General features: G+C 41.4%; 1 protein-coding gene across 1 annotated transcript in view; it reads left to right on the top strand.

Annotated features, from left to right (window-relative positions):
* Nucleotides 1–20,329, top strand: part of LOC136612117 (src substrate cortactin-like) — a 54,934-nt gene that overhangs the window by 14,492 nt on the left and 20,113 nt on the right. Inside the window, exons 3-7 of the mRNA XM_066592234.1 lie at nucleotides 6,609–6,692; nucleotides 11,688–11,761; nucleotides 12,808–12,937; nucleotides 17,126–17,236; nucleotides 19,665–19,719. Of these exons, the coding sequence (XP_066448331.1) occupies nucleotides 6,609–6,692; nucleotides 11,688–11,761; nucleotides 12,808–12,937; nucleotides 17,126–17,236; nucleotides 19,665–19,719 (454 nt within the window). The remainder of the gene's footprint in view (nucleotides 1–6,608; nucleotides 6,693–11,687; nucleotides 11,762–12,807; nucleotides 12,938–17,125; nucleotides 17,237–19,664; nucleotides 19,720–20,329) is intronic.

The following is a 20,329-nucleotide window of genomic DNA, read 5'->3' as shown; positions in this document are numbered from 1 at the left end:
TACTGTTTCCCTCTGGCGGGATGACAGCGCTGATGTAACAGAGACAGCAGATCCAGGAAACAATTTTGCGCAAGCCTGCTGTAATGCTTAGCTGCGTATTAATTAGGACTACAACCCCCAGCAGATAAATACTGTAGGCAGCGTATAATATTATGTATACTGTTTCCCTCTGGCGGGATGACAGCGCTGATGTAACAGAGACAGCAGATCCAGGAAACAATTTTTGCGCAAGCCTGCTGTAACGCTTAGCTGCGTATTAATTAGGACTACAGCCCCCAGCAGATAGATACTGTAGGCAGCGTATAATATTATGTATACTGTTTCCCTCTGGCGGGATGACAGCGCTGATGTAACAGAGACAGCAGATCCAGGAAACAATTTTGCGCAAGCCTGCTGTAACGCTTAGCTGCGTAATAATTAGGACTACAACCCCCAGCAGATAGATACTGTAGGCAGCGTATAATATTATGTATACTGTTTCCCTCTGGCGGGATGACAGCGCTGATGTAACAGAGACAGCAGATCCAGGAAACAATTTTGCGCAAGCCTGCTGTAACGCTTAGCTGCGTATTAATTAGGACTACAACCCCCAGCAGATAGATACTGTAGGCAGCGTATAATATTATGTATACTGTTTCCCTCTGGCGGGATGACAGCGCTGATGTAACAGAGACAGCAGATGCAGGAAACAATTTTGCGCAAGCCTGCTGTAACGCTTAGCTGCGTATTAATTAGGACTACAACCCCCAGCAGATAGATACTGTAGGCAGCGTATAATATTATGTATACTGTTTCCCTCTGGCGGGATGACAGCGCTGATGTAACAGAGACAGCAGATCCAGGAAACAATTTTGCGCAAGCCTGCTGTAACGCTTAGCTGCGTATTAATTACGACTACTACCCCCAGCAGATAGATACTGTAGGCAGCGTATAATATTATGTATACTGTTTCCCTCTGGCGGGATGACGGGGCTGATGTAACAGAGACAGCAGATCCAGGAAACAATTTTGCGCAAGCCTGCTGTAATGCTTAGCTGCGTATTAATTAGGACTACAACCCCCAGCAGATAGATACTGTAGGCAGCGTATAATATTATGTATACTGTTTATCTCTGGCGGGATGACAGCGCTGATGTAACAGAGACAGCAGATCCAGGAAACAATTTTTGCGCAAGCCTGCTGTAACGCTTAGCTGCGTATTAATTAGGACTACAGCCCCCAGCAGATAGATACTGTAGGCAGCGTATAATATTATGTATACTGTTTCCCTCTGGCGGGATGACAGCGCTGATGTAACAGAGACAGCAGATCCAGGAAACAATTTTGCGCAAGCCTGCTGTAACGCTTAGCTGCGTAATAATTAGGACTACAACCCCCAGCAGATAGATACTGTAGGCAGCGTATAATATTATGTATACTGTTTCCCTCTGGCGGGATGACGGCGATCATGTAACAGAGACAGCAGATCCAGGAAACAATTTTGCGCAAGCCTGCTGTAACGCTTAGCTGCGTATTAATTAGGACTACAACCCCCAGCAGATAGATACTGTAGGCAGCGTATAATATTATGTATACTGTTTCCCTCTGGCGGGATGACAGCGCTGATGTAATAGAGACAGCAGATCCAGGAAACAATTTTGCGCAAGCCTGCTGTAACGCTTAGCTGCGTATTAATTAGGACTACAACCCCCAGTAGATAGATACTGTAGGCAGCGTATAATATTATGTATACTGTTTCCCTCTGGCGGGATGACGGCGATCAATTTTTTGGAAAAAGACCACTGCGTATATAGCCTGAATATCTCTTTCCCTGCCTCACCAGTACTGCCACTATACTCTGTACAATGACTGCAGACTGCGGACGCAATGCTCTGCACGGCCGATATACAAAAAAAAATAATTGTGCAACACTGCTAAAAGCAGCCTCAACAGTACTGCACACGGTCAGATGTGGCCCTAAGAAGGACCGTTGGGGTTCTTGAAGCCTAAAATAACTCCTAACGCTCTCCCTATAGCAGCAGCACCAGCAGCACTTTCCCTGAGCTATGTCAGAATGCATCTGTGGCGAGCCGCGGGAGGGGCCGATTTATATACTTGGGTGACACCTGATCTCGCCAGCCACTCACTGCAGGGGGTGGTATAGGGCTTGAACGTCGCAGGGGGAAGTTGTAATGCCTTCCCTGTCTTTCTATTGGCCAGAAAAGCGCGCTAACGTCTCAGAGATGAAAGTGAAAGTAACTCGAACATCGCGTGGTACTCGCCTCTAGTAACGAGCATCTCGAACACGCTAATACTCGAACGAGTATCAAGCTCGGACGAGTACGTTCGCTCATCTCTAGTCCTCTGTCATTTTGGCCACTCAAGGGTTCTACAAGTGGTTAATGGGGCCTAAAACACCTTCACGCAAAATGTCTGTTCTAAAAGCCACCGGCTGCTCCTTTTCGTTTTGGGCCCGTTGTGCATGCGGACATAATTTTAGGGCCACAATGGGTATGTTTCTGAACACAGGACAAACAGGGGTATCTATTTTGTGGTACAAGTCTTCATTCATATGTGTGCTGTACAAAAAAAAACGGGTTTAAAAGTAACATGATTGCCAAAAATGAAAATCCAAATTTTTTCCTTCTGCTTTGCTTAGATTCATTCAAAAACCGTGGGGTCAAAATGTGTAGCACAGCCCTAGATGAATTTGTTAAGGGGTCTAGTTTTCAAAATGGGGTCATTTGTGGGGGTTCTATATCGTTTTGGTCCATCAAGGGCTCTACAATTGGGCAATGCGGCTGAAATCGCCTTCAAGCAAAATGACTGCTCTGAAAGTCACCATCTGCTCTTTTCGGTTTAGGCCCCGTTGTGCATACGGACACAAGATTAGGGCTACAATGGGTATGTTTCTGAACACAGGACAAATGGGGGTATCCATTTTGGGTGCAAATACGCATTTTCATGTGCATTATAGAAAAAAAATCCCATCTTTTAAATAGCATATTTGCAAAAACAAGAAATTTTATTTTTTCTCCTTTAAATTGCATTAATTCCTGAAAAAAATCCGTGAGGTAAAAATACTCCTGCCCCCCCTCAGTGAATATATTAAGGGGTTTAGTTTTTAAAATAGGGTCATTTGTGGGGGTATCTATCATTCTGACACCTATGAGCCTTTGCTGTCTTGGCAAAATAAAGTGTTCCTCAAAATGCTGAAAATCAATGTTAAATTTGCACGTCTCTTAAATGGTTAAAAAAAAATGAACTTTTTCTAATGTGCACCCAGAATAAAGTAAACAGATGGAAATATATATCTTATCAAGAAATTGTACAGTATGTTTGCACATATTTGAGATATCGCAGTTGAAAATGTGAAAAAATGAAATTTTTTTCAAAATTTTCCCAATTTTGGTGCTTTTAATAAATATACACAAATTCTATCGGACTATTTTCACCACCTAAATGAAGTACAACATGTGGCGAAAAAACAATGTCAGAATCACTTGGATAAGCAAAACCTTTACGGAGTTATGCTATGTCAAAGTCACACATGTCAGATTTCCAAAATTTGGTCTGGTCATTAAGGCGCAAACAGGCTTGGTCACTAAGGGGTTAAATCAATGTTACAATCACACATAGAAAGTTTCATTTGATTACGACTACTCCTTCTAGGTGCTTGATTTGTTTTGATAATTAATGTATATAATTGTACAGACCAATAGCTATGAAAATCCTCATCACTTTATACTCTCAGACCTTAAAAAATATTTCCACGGTGTTTTTTCAATGGAGCTTCAGGGTTATGAATCATTTATTGGTGCAAACATTTTGTATCATTAAATATAAGTGCTGCAGTAAGCAATCAGAGATATTACATACACTAATTGCAAAACAGATTTGGCAGTGCAGGGTTGGCCCACTCTTTTTGTTATCCATTCCGGTTCTAAAGGGTTAAAAAGTGCCGAATATCTGTATAATTTATGGCAATCAGAAATGTTGCCGCTGCCCTTCTCCTTTATAAATATAATAGAAATGGCCACCAGAGTTTTTTTCCAAATTGCAACATGCATGTAAATATAAAAACTTCACGAGTAGAATGGTTCTTTAAACGTGGCACTAGTATCAGGTCAAAAATATTGTTATAAAGTGAATGCTTTAATTTTAGATGAGGCAATATGGAGCTAGAAATAAACATAGATTTTCTCTCTCTCTACTATCTTGCCCTGTTTGGACTTCTTGTCATCGCCTGCTAAGGAGATTTTCATAAATGATTTAGTTATACAATGAACTGCAACAGAATGACGTACCCAAGGCATGAGAAAACCAGCAAACAGCTACAATACTCATACATTCATTATATTAATCACAAGCTTCCTTCCTCCGTACATATTTCATCTAAGATGATTCTTCATGGCTCAATTACGGAGATGACGCATTTCCTGACCTGTGTAAACCGCGTCTATCAATATGCAGCTACGTAAAGACTTGACTCTTCTCTTAGAATGTTATGATCACACTATTTTATGGGGACACTTTTTTGTTTATAGGTGGTACATCATTCAGGCATCAGTAGTTCAATCTGTCTTCTATCATGTAAAAATAGAGGATGCATTATATAAAATCATTTGTGTTTCTATCCATTTTGTACTATACTAAAGACAATGGAATGTGGATTACAAAATACTGACTGTATTGCGAATCTGCTCAGTGTAAGGCCGATTTCACATCTGTGTTGCATCCTCAAGTCGGAGGTTCCATCACAGATCTGACTCAAAATACCGTCCGGCACTTTTCAGTTCCATTCCTGCTCTCCGAACGGAGCATAAAAGCGGAACCCCTGAGCGTATATGTGAAACCACCCTAATACCTATATTATTAAATTATAAGTGTGTTTATTTAGTTTGAGTTCATAAAAAGGAACATTCTCTGGTGTTGGAATGAACCAGTTTCCCCATATTCATACAGATTCAGCTATGCTATATAAGGATAAAAAGTGTTTGCTGAGAACTTCCTCATACAGCCTGTATTGCATATGTATTTGCCAAAGTCACAAGGTTTGTTTTATTGCAATTGAGACAACACTTATATTGTGCACATATTGCAAGATACAAATCTGGGCATGCCATCAACCAATACACTATCTTGGGGTGTCCCCCTGATTTTTGGAACAAGAAAAGGGCTATTGTGACAAGATGAACATCTTAGATACATAAACATAAAAACCAGGGCACAAAACTGCTATACAGATAACAGAAGCACTTACTGTAGTTCTGAAATAACTATTTCCAAATCCGCAACAGGAACATGTGGCCAATACGTTATGTATTAGCGTGTGCTGCTGGGATCTATTGTACTACATGGGTTTCCAGCAGAACAGCTCCACAGGGGGGGTTGATTGAGCTGGCTGGGTGTGGATTACTCCAGCCAAACAAACCCCCAGGTCTGCTGCTCATATATACCAGCTCCCCTGCTAGAGGCTGCTCGTCTTTCCCCTGTTTGTTCAGTAAGTTTAGATGTGAACAGTGACATGTTCTTGCGTGTTTGTGCAAGTGGCCGGACATGAGGTGCGAATGGGCATGTTCAGTATGTTTAGGTGTGAACAGTGTCATGTTCCTGCATGTCTGCGCAGGTTGCTGTATGTGTGGTGTGAACTGTGTATTGCTGTGGATCATTTCTCATCAGGGATGAGGTAGGTCCCTAGGTTCCAGTGCGGGGTCATCCCTGTTGGGGCGATTGCCCCGCATGCCGGCAGGTTTCCTGGGGTTAGTTGTCTCATTAGAGTAGGGACTCGCGAGACAACCAGGACTCTTGAAGTGGGCTCGCGGGTTTATGTATCTTGGACAAAATACGAACCAATATCTCGTACATTCCATAGTTATTCCATCTGACTATGTGCGCAGGTGAGTTCTGCAGTTCCCTCTAAGTTTGCCTGTCGGCGAGTATGAAGTCCGTTTCACAGTTCTGCGGTTCCATCTGAGCTCGCCTGTTGGCGAATATGAAGTCTGTTTTGCAGTTCTGCTGTTCTGTCTGAGCTCATCTGTCAGCGAGTATGAAGTTCGTTATGCAGTTCTGCTGTTCTGTCTGAATTCGCCTGTCGATGAGTATGAAGTCCGTTTTGCAGTTCTGCTGTTCCGTCTGAATTCGCCTGTCAGTGAGTATGAAGTCTGTTTCGCAGTTCTGCGGTTCCGTCTGAATTCGCCTGTCAGTGAGTATGAAGTCTGTTTCGCAGTTCTGCGGTTCCGTCTGAGTTTGCCAATTCGTGGGTGTGTAAGATGAATTGGCCTATGTAGTGTCGGTTGCCAATGTATTGTTGAGGTCATAGTGCTATTTGCCCCTTTTACTCTTCCTATAAATCTATATACTGTGATTCTTTGAAAGTTTTTTCTTTTACAGTTGCCAGTGCACTTAATTCAAAGTTGAAATCTTGCCTTGGCGAAAGTTGATGTAAATATGTATGTGATGTTCAAGTCAAGTATAACTTGTCTCCATTATTTTTGAGGTAGCATCGTGTCCATATACTATGATAAGTGTCATTTTTCTATTCACCAATTAGAAAGGTCTTCTTTGGGAATCTTCTGTTACCACAATATTCACCTCTTAACCCATAAACGTTTTTTTATATACTATAGATGTGGAAAGCAGCTGTGGGACACAAAGTAGCAGTGACTGAGGCTTCAGGAGGTGATGACTGGGAAACTGATCCAGATTTTGTGGTGAGTCTACAACTTTAGTACTTGAAAATGAATGGCTTTTTGAACGGGACAATCATTCCCAATCATTGGCCAGTAGAAGCATGCGTAGCAAATGCAATCTAAGGATGAACGATAATTCACTTATTTATTATCGTTCACATTTTTTATGCTAACCTGAAAATGATTATTTATTAGCAGCATATCCCGCCTGTCATTTGTAATGGAAGCACTAACATGAAAAAAGGCAATTAATGTTAAACATTATTAGAAATCTTGCAAGTCCAAACTACATGCTAATATCAGCAATCGTTTTAGCAGTCTATCTCTCTGTGAAAAGAAGGGTATACAGGCAACCAGATGGCAGCGATCTGTAATTACTTATATCAACCATTCAGATGAGCTTGTATCTGCCTACTACCGGTAAAAGTAACATTAGCAGAGCAGAAGCAAATATTAGAAGTAAATCGTATTGTTTAGTTGTACTTTCTAAGGATTTATTTACATAGGCAAGAAAATTGTACCGGTTCTATGCATTTGTGCATCACACAGAACTCCTGCAATATTGTTTCCAATGGGTTCATTTACACAGGCGTTTTTCCTCTTGCAGCGATACTGCCAAACAGAAAAACTGCAGCATGTCCTATTTTTCTGCAATATCATATAAAACTTGCCCATTGTTTGCAATGGGATGAATTAATCGGATCACACTCAAATAAAACTTGTGAGTACAATCCACTTTTTTTTCCTACGGAAAAACGTGATTTTCACAAACATGAAAATTGCTGGTACCGTCATGCGATTTTTCTCACAAAAAAGCATTGCACTCACATAAAAATCGCATATTTCAGGGTGCATTCACACGAGTGTAAGCGTATTTGCGTTCGCACGTCCGCAGCGCATAATCTCCGGAAAGAACGTTTTTCAGCGATCACGACCAGAGCTAGAAAGCGTATTCTCGTCTGTTCCTACTTTTCAAACTATCTTTTTGGCCATCATATATGTGTTGGCGTGTATTTCGGTCGCGTATCTTCTATTTTCTGCGAGTTGCCGTTTTTACGCGCCGTAAAATCGCCCGTGTGAACGAATATATTGCAAACCAATGCCTCGGAAGGTTGCGTATATACGGTTGGGCGTAAAAACCCGCCGTTAATGCGCTCGTGTAAATGCACCCTCAGGGGCGGGACAGGGGCTGAGCTAATTCCCAGAACTTAGCCTCGCCCCGTCCTGCCTCCTCTCATTGCAAATAGTGCAGAGTGGCGGAGAAGAGGCAGAGAAGGGGCGGGAGCTCAGAGCACTGCTCCTTGGCTCTTCCAGCCTCCTCCCCCTGCAGAGAGAGATGCCGTATATCGGGTGAAAACCCAGCCGATATACGGTCGTCTGAATGCGCCCTTAGTATGTTCATGTGAATGGCCCTAATGGTAAAGTGTACAACTTGATATACATCTTTATGCATTGGCCCACTGTATAGTAATGGACAACAAGCTACTCTTTCCTATATAGTTAAAAACAAAATGCACATCAATCTATACCTGCCATGGGGATGCAATAGACATTAATTGGGTCTATAGGGCTCTATGGTTACTTTCCAAGTATGCAATGCACAACAAATGTGTAGTGAATAGAGCCTAAAAAATAAAGAACTACATTTGTATGTTTTGTTTTTTTTATTACATGAAAAATTAAAGAATGTGAAAGTGCTGCCTGGTCAGCTAGATATACTGTATATCATTAGCATAAATCTGCTAATCACTAGACACCATTGAAGGTCACTAGTAGCCAGCAATTGGTCATAAGGCAAAACTCACAGGTTTAGTTTTCGATGTGTCAATAGTAATAGTAAACTATGTTCCCATCAGCATTTGGAGCCTCTATTGCTGAATTCTGTAAAAATCCTGTATGAAATAGCACAGAAAAATGACGGACAGCAAATGGATCCCATTATAATTGATGGGTCCATTCTGCACTGTTCTTTTCCGTAACGGATCTGTTTGGCGTTGATTGTGTTTTTCTGGCAGTTTTGTATCTGATTTATTTACCTCCAACTGGACTCAATTGTTAAAAAACATGTCCGTTATTGATATAACTTGTTTGAATATACCGTTTTTTTCGCTTTATAAGACGCACTTTCCTTCCCCCCAAAGTGGGGGAGAAAAGTCAGTGCGTCTCATAGAGCGGTCGCGAAAAGACGCGCGATCGCGAGTTTAACGCGCAATCATGCGAACATTCGGCCAAAGAATCAGTTCTCTCTCCTGCCCGCTGATTGCTGGTGAGCGCTGGCGGGAACAACTGTTGCTCCCTTCCTCCACCAATCAGCTTGACCCCTTCCTCCTATGAGGAAGTGCTTACAGTTCTTTCATTATTGCATGACAAAGCTACCTTAGTCTCCTGCTGCATCCATCTAATTTTAGAAAGATGTCAAAGCAGAAACGACTAGCATATAAAATCCCTTTTAAACTGGAGGTAGTGAAATACGCCAAAGAACATGGGAACAGAGCAGCTGAGAGAAATTTTGGGCTGCCTCCAACAGAAAAAATGATATGGGAATGGAGGAAACAGGAGGAGTAGCTGCAAAAAGCAGATAAAAGTAAGCACAATTTTCATGGGCGTACTGCAAAATGGCCACAGATAGACAGGGAAATGAAAGAGTGGATAATACGTCACAGGAACAACGGATTTTCAGTCTCTACAAAAATGATCATCTTTGAAGCCAAGCGTCTTGCTGCAGAGAAAGGCATTGAGGACTTCCCTGGATCCGCATCGTGGTGCTGCAGGTTCATGAGGAGATGTGGCCTTGCTATGCGCACCAAAACTAGGATTGCGCAAAAAATGCCTAAAGAATATGAAGCCAAGATTGTGTCTTTTCATACATTTGTAATTGATGCAAGAAAGAAAAATGGCTTTGAAATAGGCCAGATCGGGAATATCGATGAAGTCCCATTAACTTTTGATGTTCCATCAAATAGGACTGTTGATTTGAAAGATGCAAAATCCATAACTGTGAAAACCTCAGGACATGAGAAAACGCATTATACGGTTGTGTTGTCCTGCTGTGCAGATGGCACCCAACTTCCACCAATGCTAATCTTCAAAAGAAAAAGCATGCCAAAAGAGGCGATCCCACGAGGAGTTACTGTCCATGTTCATGAGAAAGGATGGATGGATGAAGGTGGAATGAAAATATGGATCGAAAAAGTGTGGTCCACTCTGAGGCTGGAGAAACAAGGATGGCTGCCCCAGCTTCTCTGACTGATGCACACTGTACACTACACTTGCTTTGATTGACCCGCACTGGCCAATCAGAGCATTATGTCGTGTATTGGACTATGAACACATACAAATGCAGTGTGCATCAGGTAGTCGGTGAAGCGGTGCGATCATCTTTGTTTTTCCAGGACCGGATGGTCGCTTTAAGCTTTCTTCACTTCCAGGCATGTGACCACCATCTTAAGACCACAATGTTGTGCATCTGCTGATCAGCAGGCTGCAGATGATTGGGGGGAGATCATGTGTATTTTAAACTATCCAGTAATATGTTGCACATATATTTACTACTAAAAACCATTTATCTGAATGTGGTTGTTTTGACGGCACATGAATTATTGCAAGCCCTCATTCTGATCAATGGTCGGTAGCAGATATCTATCAAATCTGTTGGAATTCACCTTTTAGAGATCTAAAAACTGATTTAAAGCATAAGTTTCTGCAGGTTGGAGAATATTGATAGTTGCATCCAATAAAAGAGGAGACTGGGATGATGTCTAACACAACTGTTGCAAAGTTAATTACCCCCCACAACTAGAGCGTAGTATACTCTTTACTTATTACAATGATCCGCTTAAAGTAACATGGACCATAAAAAAAAAAAAAGGGTGGTCCAGACGCCCTGGAGGGCTTCGGAAGAAACCTGCCCTGCTAGTACTTGACCAGTTTAGGGCACATATCAATGAAAACACAAAAAAAATATTTAAAGAAGCAAAGACCCATCTAGCTGTAATTCCTGGGGGGCTTACCAGCCAGTTGCAGCCTCTGGATCTATTAACAAGCCATTTAAAGTTTTCATGCGAGGGGAGTAGAACAAGTGGATGGCTGCTGGAAATCATGACCTGACACCCACTGGACGCATGAAAAGGCCCACTATCACTCAGGTTTGTGAGTGGGTGAAAGCATCGTGGCTGGCTGTGAGGAGGAAATTGTTGTAGGATCCTTAAAAAATTGTGGCATCAGTAATGCCTTGGATGGTTCTGAGGATGGAATCCTTTATGAAGATGCTGACACCAGTGATAGTGAGTCACTGAGCTTGATAAGTTCGGACAGCAGTGAGGAGTTTTTGAGGTTTCCTGATGACTAGAGGTGTATTATTCTAAAATAAAAATCTCTGCTTATTAGAGATGAGCGAACCTACTCGGCCATGCCCCTTTTTCGCCCGAATACCGCGATTTTCGAGTACTTCCGTACTCGGGCGAAAAAATTCGGGGGGCGCCGTGGGTGAGTGGGTGGTTGCAGCGGGGAGTGGGGGGGGGAGAGGGAGAGAGAGAGGGCTCCCCCCTGTTCCCCACTGCTACCCCCCACGCCGCCACGCCTCCCCCGCCCCCCGGCGCCCCCGAATCTTTTCACCCAAGTACTGAAGTACTCGAAAATCGCGGTGCTCGATCGAGTAATTACTCGAAACGAGTACGTTCGCTCATCACTACTGCTTATCTGTTAATTACGGTAATAATAGTTCTTAATGCGGCTGTTGACTGACTGCTGTTCATGTTTACATATTATTCTGTTATTTTATTAAATATTTAAGCCCACTTTTTGGTTCAAAATATTTTTTCCTACTTTCCTCTCTCTAAAACCTAGGTGCGTCTTATCATCAGGTGCGTCTTATAAAGCGAAAAATATGGTAACTTTAGTAAAAATGGTAAAAACTAAATTTGTTTAGAAAAAACAGCTACTGTACTCATGTCACAGTATTTTAGTACTTGTCAACAACTAGTCCTGTTTGACCACACTAAAATGTTTTCTCCTCAGAATGATATAACAGAAGAAGAGCAACGATGGGGAGCAAAAACCATACAAGGATCTGGCCGTCCACAACATATAGAGTGAGTCATTATATCCATCCTTAGTAGGAAGTTAATTGGTGTATACATATATGTAATGGAAAAATTAGTAATTTTAGATGTTTCTATATACGAGGTGAATTCCAGGCTGCACTATATTGGCTGATTTCTGTAGTGGTCCTTTTATTTTCAATAATTATCTTTTCTGATATATTACTGGAATGATGTAGTTTTTGATGCTTTACACTCAATACAATATTGTATTTCTATTGCAACCCAAGTTGGAGGGAGCTCTACTTACTTCCTTGTTTAAACTAGGGCTACGTGTCGACTTTGGCCGTGACACTTGTTGTGTAGCCAAAGTCATACTACTGCTACGCTGCATTGCAATCTAATGAAAGTAAATGTAATCACATTGTGAGTTGCAAGTTGTTGCGACCTGATTGTTATCGAAAGAAGTCCAGCAGATTTGGATTTCTTGCAATTGTTAGAACATGGCAAGTTGCAATGCAACCACATTCGTTTACATTGGGATGTACAATAGCATCAGGATACTATGATTTTGGCTGCATGATGTGTGTCGTGGCCAAAGTCACCATGTAGTCCTAGCCTAACACTATAATGTTACGTTTCCCAATATGTATATTAAGGTGAATAAAAGTTCCACACAAGATGGGCATAAGCACATAGATTCAAGTAAGAATGGTAGGAGGGCCTTTTCACTGGGACTGATTGAGGGGTAGACAGAAATGAACCCCTCTTATATGACTGACAACATGTAGCAGCCAGAAGGTAAAATGAAATCAGGATCTAACAACTAAGGTGACGAGAGTCTAAGACTGCACATAGTTATCACATATACGAATTCAACAATGCAGCCAACACTTCATTTTAGGATGGAGGTGTAATATGGTAAAATGTTTTTAATTAAACACAAAATCAGATACTCCACACCCATCTGTCAATCACAAGTTCATGCACATGTTTTTTTCAATTCCTACTGTATGTTCAATAATAATAGGCCAAATTGTTTTTAATAAGTCACTATTTACTGTATAAAATATCATTCACTTTTGTATTGCCTAAAGCATAAAGCAACTAAGAAGCAATGTGTCTAAAGAGCATGACCAGTTGAAGAAGAAAGAATTTGAGCAAGGTCCCAAAGCATCGTATGGATATGGTGGACAATTTGGAACAGAGAGAGATAGGATGGACAAGGTAATATGCATAAAATACTCTCTTTCTCTCTTTACTTCTCTCTCCGTTAAACTTGGAAGTAACGTTACCATTGTGCACTATATCATTTCAAAAACCCCTACCACATAGTTTTAAGGGGTTTTCCAGGGAAAATATTATTGATGACCTTTCTGCAGACTAGGTCACCACTGGTTGATTGGCTGGCCTCTGCTACTAGGAATTAGCCAATCAGCTGATTAGGCGCCCATTGACAGCTCCACAAATACACCGGGACTGAGCAGAAGCCACTGCTCGGACCCCTGTGTAGTGGCTGGCACCTGTAACTGCAGGCTGGGGTCTCATTGAAATCAATGGAAGCTGTGCTTCAGTTACAAGTACTGGAGACTACACAGGGGTTGGAGCAGGAGCTTCTACTCCAACCCCTGTGTATTTGTGGTGCTGTCAGCTGATTGGGCGGAGTCAACAGTTAGCGACCCCAGCCGCTTAACTATCAATAGTTGATCAGCTAGAGTCCTGAGGATAGGTTATCAATAGTATTTTCCATGAAAAACCCCTTTAAAGGCTTTTTTCAGGACTAAAGTATTGATGATTCATTCTCAAGATGAGTCTTCAATATCTGATTGGTGGAGGTCCGCCACCAATTGAAGAGGTCATTGCACTTGGGTGAGTTCCACTGCCTTTTCTCAGACTTGTGATGTTGCATTCATTGGTCACATGGCCTGATAGCAGCTCGGCCCCATTCAGATGAATGGAATTAAGCTGCAGTACCAAGCACAGCTGCTATGAAATGTATGTTGCTGTGCCTGTTATGAAGTGAAGCAACTCTCACCTGAGCATAGGTCATAATTATTGAAGTCCCAGAAAAACGCTTTAGCTCAGTGATCCAATGTCATTGGAAAGCTTGTTAATTATAAAGCACTCAGTTTCTGAGCTGCACTAAAACCAGCTTAGGTTTACTTGAAATAGTTCTAATAGGTTTTAAATGGAGTCACAGAGGAAAGCTTTAAAGTATAGATTTACCGTTGAAGGGCTTAAGATGACCTTATATAGAATGGCATATGCAGTGAATCTCTATTATATTTCTATTATTAGAAGTTTAACTTTAAAGTCTTTCACTAATGTGTATTCTGCTTATGGAGCTGCAGACACAAGTTATAAAGACATTGGCTTACCATGGCATATTATCTTATTGATTTGTCTCATATAGAGAGTTATTTTGATACTCTGGCATAGACTGAGCTCTAAGGCATTCAGGCAGACACACAGGACTAAGTTCTGAAAGTGATAGCCAAAAAATGTAGTCTACACTATCAGTCATTGCAATACAACTGGCAAAAGCCTGGCCAACTACTTTGAAAAACTGGCAGTAATGCCACTACCAGAATTTGGAGGACTGGTCGCTTTATTTGTAGCACTATAGGATACTGCATTTTCTTTTCTTCCTGCCTTTTTCATTTTAGGTAAAGAATTTGTGTATATACTTATTGCATTATAGAGCTGCTAAAATATTGCTGGAACATGTTGACTGGCACCTGGTGGATTTCCTTGCTGTTATATGTGTGCAGGACCTCCAGTGACAAGTAATTCTGGACGGTTCTAATGTCAGTGGGAGTCATTAATCACAGACTTTGGTACATGAGGCTGTATGGTCCAAATGAGAATACAGATGCATGGGTATGCGACACTCTGCTGTTCCAGGGGATGGAGACATGAGGGTATATTAGTGAGTACATATGCCTGCCGTGTCCATATTTTCCACCCATGAGAATTGGGAGCATTGAGAGTCCTAACAATCTTCTCCCTAGCAGTCAGACACCCATTGCATTCTCTAATTGTTATGTGACTTTAGACAAGTTATTTAATATTTTGTAATTAAAGTATTACAGATATCAAGCAGTCACAGCATTATATGTGTCATTCTGCTGCTTTTGCTTTGTAACATAGTTCAATAAGAAGGAGCACTGAATATTAATTCAAATCAAATTCTAGATATGAGCATGACGGAATATTATAGAAAAATCTTAATAGATAATCCACTATTAGATTAAGCAGCTAATGCATGTTATATATTAGTGTCTGCATACCTTGCTATTAGAGATGAGCGAGCACCCATATGCTCGGGTCCGCGTTATTCGAGCTTTTCGTAAAATTCGAGAGCTCTATTCGAGTAACGAACCCCATTGACTACAATGGGAGACTTGAGCATTTTTGTATGTGGGACGCAGGGTCCCGGGCTTTTTTTTTTTCTTCTTAGTTCGTGTTCTCGTTCTCTCTCTCTCTCGACGTGCGCTGCAGCGGGGAGGGGCCAAAACAGGCACGTCAAAGCAGGGAGGAGCCAAAAACTGGGGCAGGGTCAAACACTATTTGATGCTCGTTCAAGTAACGAGCACCATCGAGTACTCTAATACTCGAACAAGCATCAAGCTCGGCAGAGTATGTTCACTCAACTCTACTTACTAACTATTACAGTTTGTCTTTATATCTTAAGTCTGAATACATAACTTATATACATATATGACGTATATAAAGGGGCTGGTGCTATAATCATGATTTATCCTGCTAGGTATAGAAGTATAAATACCAAAGGTAAGTAATGCAGCGTGGCATCCATAAAAGTCTAATTTATCAAAGTAGTGCATTATTTACCCCGCATGGTGAACGTAGTCCGAAAAAAAAAATTAAGAACACCAGAAATGCACTTTTTCAGTCACCCTGTCTCCCAGAAAAAATGCAATAAAAAGCGATCAAAAAGTTGTATGTATTCCGAATTGGTACTATCGTAAACTACAGGACATCCCGCAAACAACGAGCCCTCGCTTAACTACGTTGATGGAAAAATAAAAAGTTATTGCGCGCACAAGATGCAGCAGAAAATAATTTTAAAGAATTAAATATCTTTGAAAAAAAATACAAGTGCTACAGCAAAAAAACCCCCCAAAAATATACACGTTTGGTATCGTAGTAATCGCACTGACCCATAGAATAAAGTTATCAGGTCATTTTTGTTGCAGTTTGTGCACCATAGAAACAAAACGCATTGAAAGATGATGGAATGCCATTTTTTTTTCATTTTATTTCACTTAGAATTTTGTTAAATTTTTCAGCACATTATATGGTACTTATATAACACCATTGAAAAATACAACTTGTCCCGCAAAACACAAGCCCTCATGCAGCGACGTCGATGAATAAATAAAGGAGTTATGATTTTTTTTAAAAGGAGGGAGGAAAAAACGAAAATGAAAAAAAAAAAGGGGTCGCGTTATTAAGGGGTTAAATAATGTACTAACTTCCTTCTCTGGTTCATTACGAATGCAGGGATACCACATGTGTAATTTTGTTTTTAGTTTTTTACAAAGTAAAGGGAGAAATTTGTGGTTTGGGTGTTTTTATTTTTTTATAATTTTTTAGCAATTTTTTTTTAACTTTTTTAAAATTTTTGTCCCTTTAGGGGACTTCCACAGAGACTCATCAGAACCCCCTATTCACATTGCGGGGTCTAATGGTAACAGCCCTTTACATTCTGCGGTCGCACAGACCGTGGCATGTAAAGGGTTAAACAGCAGAGATCGAAGGTTTTCTCTGTTTTCTGCTGTAAGAGCTGGTGCCCGGCTATCATCTGACAGAGGGAGCCCCCTCCCCCTGTCAGCCCTTTACATGCTGTGGCCGCATAGACTGCAGCATGTAAAGGGTTAAACAGCAGAGATCTGAGGTTTTCTCCGTTCTCTGCTGTAAGAGCTGGTGCCAGACTATCATCTGGCACATTGCTTGCAAAACAAGCACCAGACCTGCTGTCTTCCTTGGCACAATTTTTGATCTAGGAGACTCTATGTGGTCCCACTTTTGTTTTCAATTACACCCCTGTACTATGATTGACCCCCTACACCACTGTACACTATTTTGACCACTTTTTCACAATGTTCCCCAGATGTGTGGATCTATTGTCATGCATTGGAAATCTTCTGAACGGCAAATTTATTAACCCAATTTTTATTCCCATTGACTTTTCCGGATTCACAATGCTTTTCATGATACTGACGCAAATTGATTATTGCACTAATCACTGAACCTCTGATCTCCGTGTCTACAGTTGATCCATCAGCTTGTTCATACAGTTAATTTAAGAATAGTGAAAATTTTTCTGACCCTACAGTAATGTTGTTTGAGAATAATTGCTGAAGACTTACCTCTCATTCTTTTATATTTCAGAGTGCACTGGGGCATGATTACAGGGCAGAGGTGGGAAAGCATTCCTCACAGACGGATGCAGCTAAAGGTTTTGGGGGAAAATATGGTGTGCAGAAGGAGAGATGTGATAAGGTAAGTAAAAGTATGGTGAAGCACTAATACAGGGTAAAACTACTCTAGATACAAGACAGAATGAGACTAAACTGCAATACCCAGCACACCCACTATAAAATGTATGGCGCAGTGCTTGGTATGCATTGAAGTGACAGCAGCACTCACCCAAAAACCATAGCCACTTCAGACAGCTGAATAACTGGTGTCATGAACAGTGGATCACCACTGATCTGGTAATGTTGATTTATCTTGAACATAGGCCATCAATGCTGAAGTCCCATCTCAGTGGTTAACACTGCTGCCTTGCAGTTTTTGGGTCCCATGTTCAAAACTACGAACAGCATCTGCATGGAAATTGTATGTTTTCCCTCTGTTTGTGTGGGTTTCCTCCCATATTCCAAAAACATACTAATAGGTGATTTTAGAATATAAGCCCCAGTGTGGACAGAGCAAAATATCAAGTGAAGACAATCTGTGTAAGGGCTCAGTCACACGGGCGTTTTGACAGGCGTTTTTCCGCATGTTAAAAAGATCGCACTAGATAGAACCAATGCTTTTCAATGTGAGCGGTCACATGTGCGAATTTTACATGCAGAAAAATGTGATGAAAATTATAGGACACCGGTTCGCAGAACGCATGTAACTGCGGCAAACCAGTGTTTTGTGTATGTGAAACCCCTGGATGCTATCACATCCAGGGGTTTCACCTTGCGCTCAGTGGGGCTGACAGCAGCGCCGACCCTATTGAGAACGTATAGTGAAGATTGCGATCCTCTGCCACAGCTGGCAGAGAAGCGCGATGTTCTACCATTGAATTCAAAGGAGCCGGCTGTATTGTAATTCATGAATGGGTGAGTGCTACCTCTGATTGGCTGAGCGCAGGGACTAATCAGAGGCAGCTCTCAGCTGTCATTCAATAGCTGAGAGCTGCCTCTGATTGGTCACAGTGCTCAGCCAATCCGAGGCAGCCCTTTCAGCAGGCGGGGATTTAAAATTCCCTGCCTGCTGAAAGCTCCTCATAGCAGTGCAGGAAAAGAGCCGGCTAGACGTGGCTGAGCCCCGGGAGCTGCAGAGAGATGAGTATACTTTTTTTTTTTTTACACATTTTTGGATTGATTTTCAGTGAAGAGCTTATATTTTAAGCCCTTCCCACGAAAATCACTGCAGGGCTTGCTGGCAGCCCATTGCTATCAACGGAGCCAGCTGTATTGCCGGCTCCATTGAATTTAATGGGAGAACATCGCGCTCCTCTGTCAGCTGTGACAGCTATGGCAGAGGATCGGGATCGTCACTATATGTTCTCAATGGGGTCGGCGCTGCTGCCACCGGTCCCACTGAGCGCAAGGCGAAACCCCTGGATGAGGTTAGCTGGGCAGGAGACTCTGTGCTGTTGCTGCTTTGTTATTTTGGGCCTTGGGCTTTTGGGGTTATTAGGGCAAGCAGTCTTTGGATGCACCACATGCATCATAGATAGCCACTTCAGCTAACCTCATCTAAACTTAGATAGATAGCTACAGGTTAGGTTGGTAGCTAATTTAGCACCTGGGGCAACTATCAGAGATTAACCCCACCTATACCTAGATAGCTAGCCATAGTACAGAGCAGTAGAGGGTTGTCCCGTGTGGGCATCTCATAGGCTATATTGAGCCATTTTTTCTGTTGCTGCTTTGTTATTTTGGGCCTTGGGCTTTTGGGGTTATTAGGGCAAGCAGTCTTTTGATGCACCACATGCATCATAGATAGCCACTTCAGCTAACCTCATCTAAACTTAGATAGCTATCTACAGGTTAGGCTGGTAGCTACTTTAGCACCTGGGGCAACTATTAGAGATTAACCCCACCTATACCTAGATAGCTAGCCATAGTACAGAGCAGCAGAGGTTCGTCCCATGTGGGCATCCCATAGGCTATATTGAGCCATTTTTGGTGTCCATTTCTCATGACCAGTTCTGTTTCTGAAACCAATTTTGGTTCCTGATGAGTCATACATGAGGAAACTCGTAGAACTTGTTATATAAAACGATATATTCACAGAACAGAGCTACGTGTACAACAGCCGTTGTGCTAAGAGTATACACAATTTTACCTGAATATCAGTACTCTATCTACTGTATGTGGCATATTTCTATCGCAGCATCATAGATAGAGAACTATCACTGATGGGTATTAGTCTGATCGCGCTCTATAGTGACTTAAACTGACACACGTTTATCACTTTAATACTAATCCAAATACACAAGACCGCTTTGCCCTGGGCGGTTCCATTGTGTATTTTTGGACATTTCTTCAATACTTGCTTGTAGCCTAAATTGGAGAAGTATATTTGTTTGTGGTCTTTTCATGTTGGTCCCAAATATAGGACATTTTAATTATTATTATGATCATCAGTAGTAATAGTGGTCATAGCAGTAATAGTTCTTAGATTTGACATGTCATTTTTGCTTTAGTCTGCAGTTGGATTCGATTATAAGGCCCAAGTAGAAAAGCATGCATCACAACAAGGTGAGTAGAAAAAGGTTTAGTACCATGTTAGCCAGTAGAGCAAAATGTGATTGTTCTCAGCAAGAGAAACCAAGTAATCTTGTAGATAGGATACCTTTTAATGGCTAATAAAAATACATGATATTACAGTGAGCTTTCAAACCTACTCAGGGTTCTTCTTCAGGCATAATCCTGAGGAAGAACCCTGCATTTGCTCGAAAGCTCGCTGTAACATCCTGTATTTTTGTTAGCGATTAAAAAGTATCATATCTACAGGATTACTTGGTTTCTCTTGCTGGGAACAATCATAACCAGCTGAGTAGATTCTCTTCCTATAGCCTTTAGTAACCATATAAGCATTATGGGCAAATTGTACAGGGAGACTATGCTGCGGTGTGCCATCACTCCTGCAATGTGTAGCATCATATGCTAAATGTTTTTACAGTTAATGTATTTTGTAGAATTTCTGTGCATTTTAGATGTGTATCACCTTGGGTTTGAGTTCTACTTTAGAGCAACTCATGTTCTAGGAAAATACTATATATTACTATGGAATAGAGTAACCATATGGAGGACAATGGAGTTACTCATCGGTCCACAGCATATATGCATATGAGCATACAGCCAAACA

This window comes from Eleutherodactylus coqui, chromosome 2 (assembly GCF_035609145.1).
Source record: "Eleutherodactylus coqui strain aEleCoq1 chromosome 2, aEleCoq1.hap1, whole genome shotgun sequence".
Classification (NCBI taxonomy): domain Eukaryota; kingdom Metazoa; phylum Chordata; class Amphibia; order Anura; family Eleutherodactylidae; genus Eleutherodactylus; species Eleutherodactylus coqui.
The sequence above is the reverse complement of the archived record's forward strand: the minus strand, read 5'-3'. Positions and strand labels throughout refer to the sequence as shown.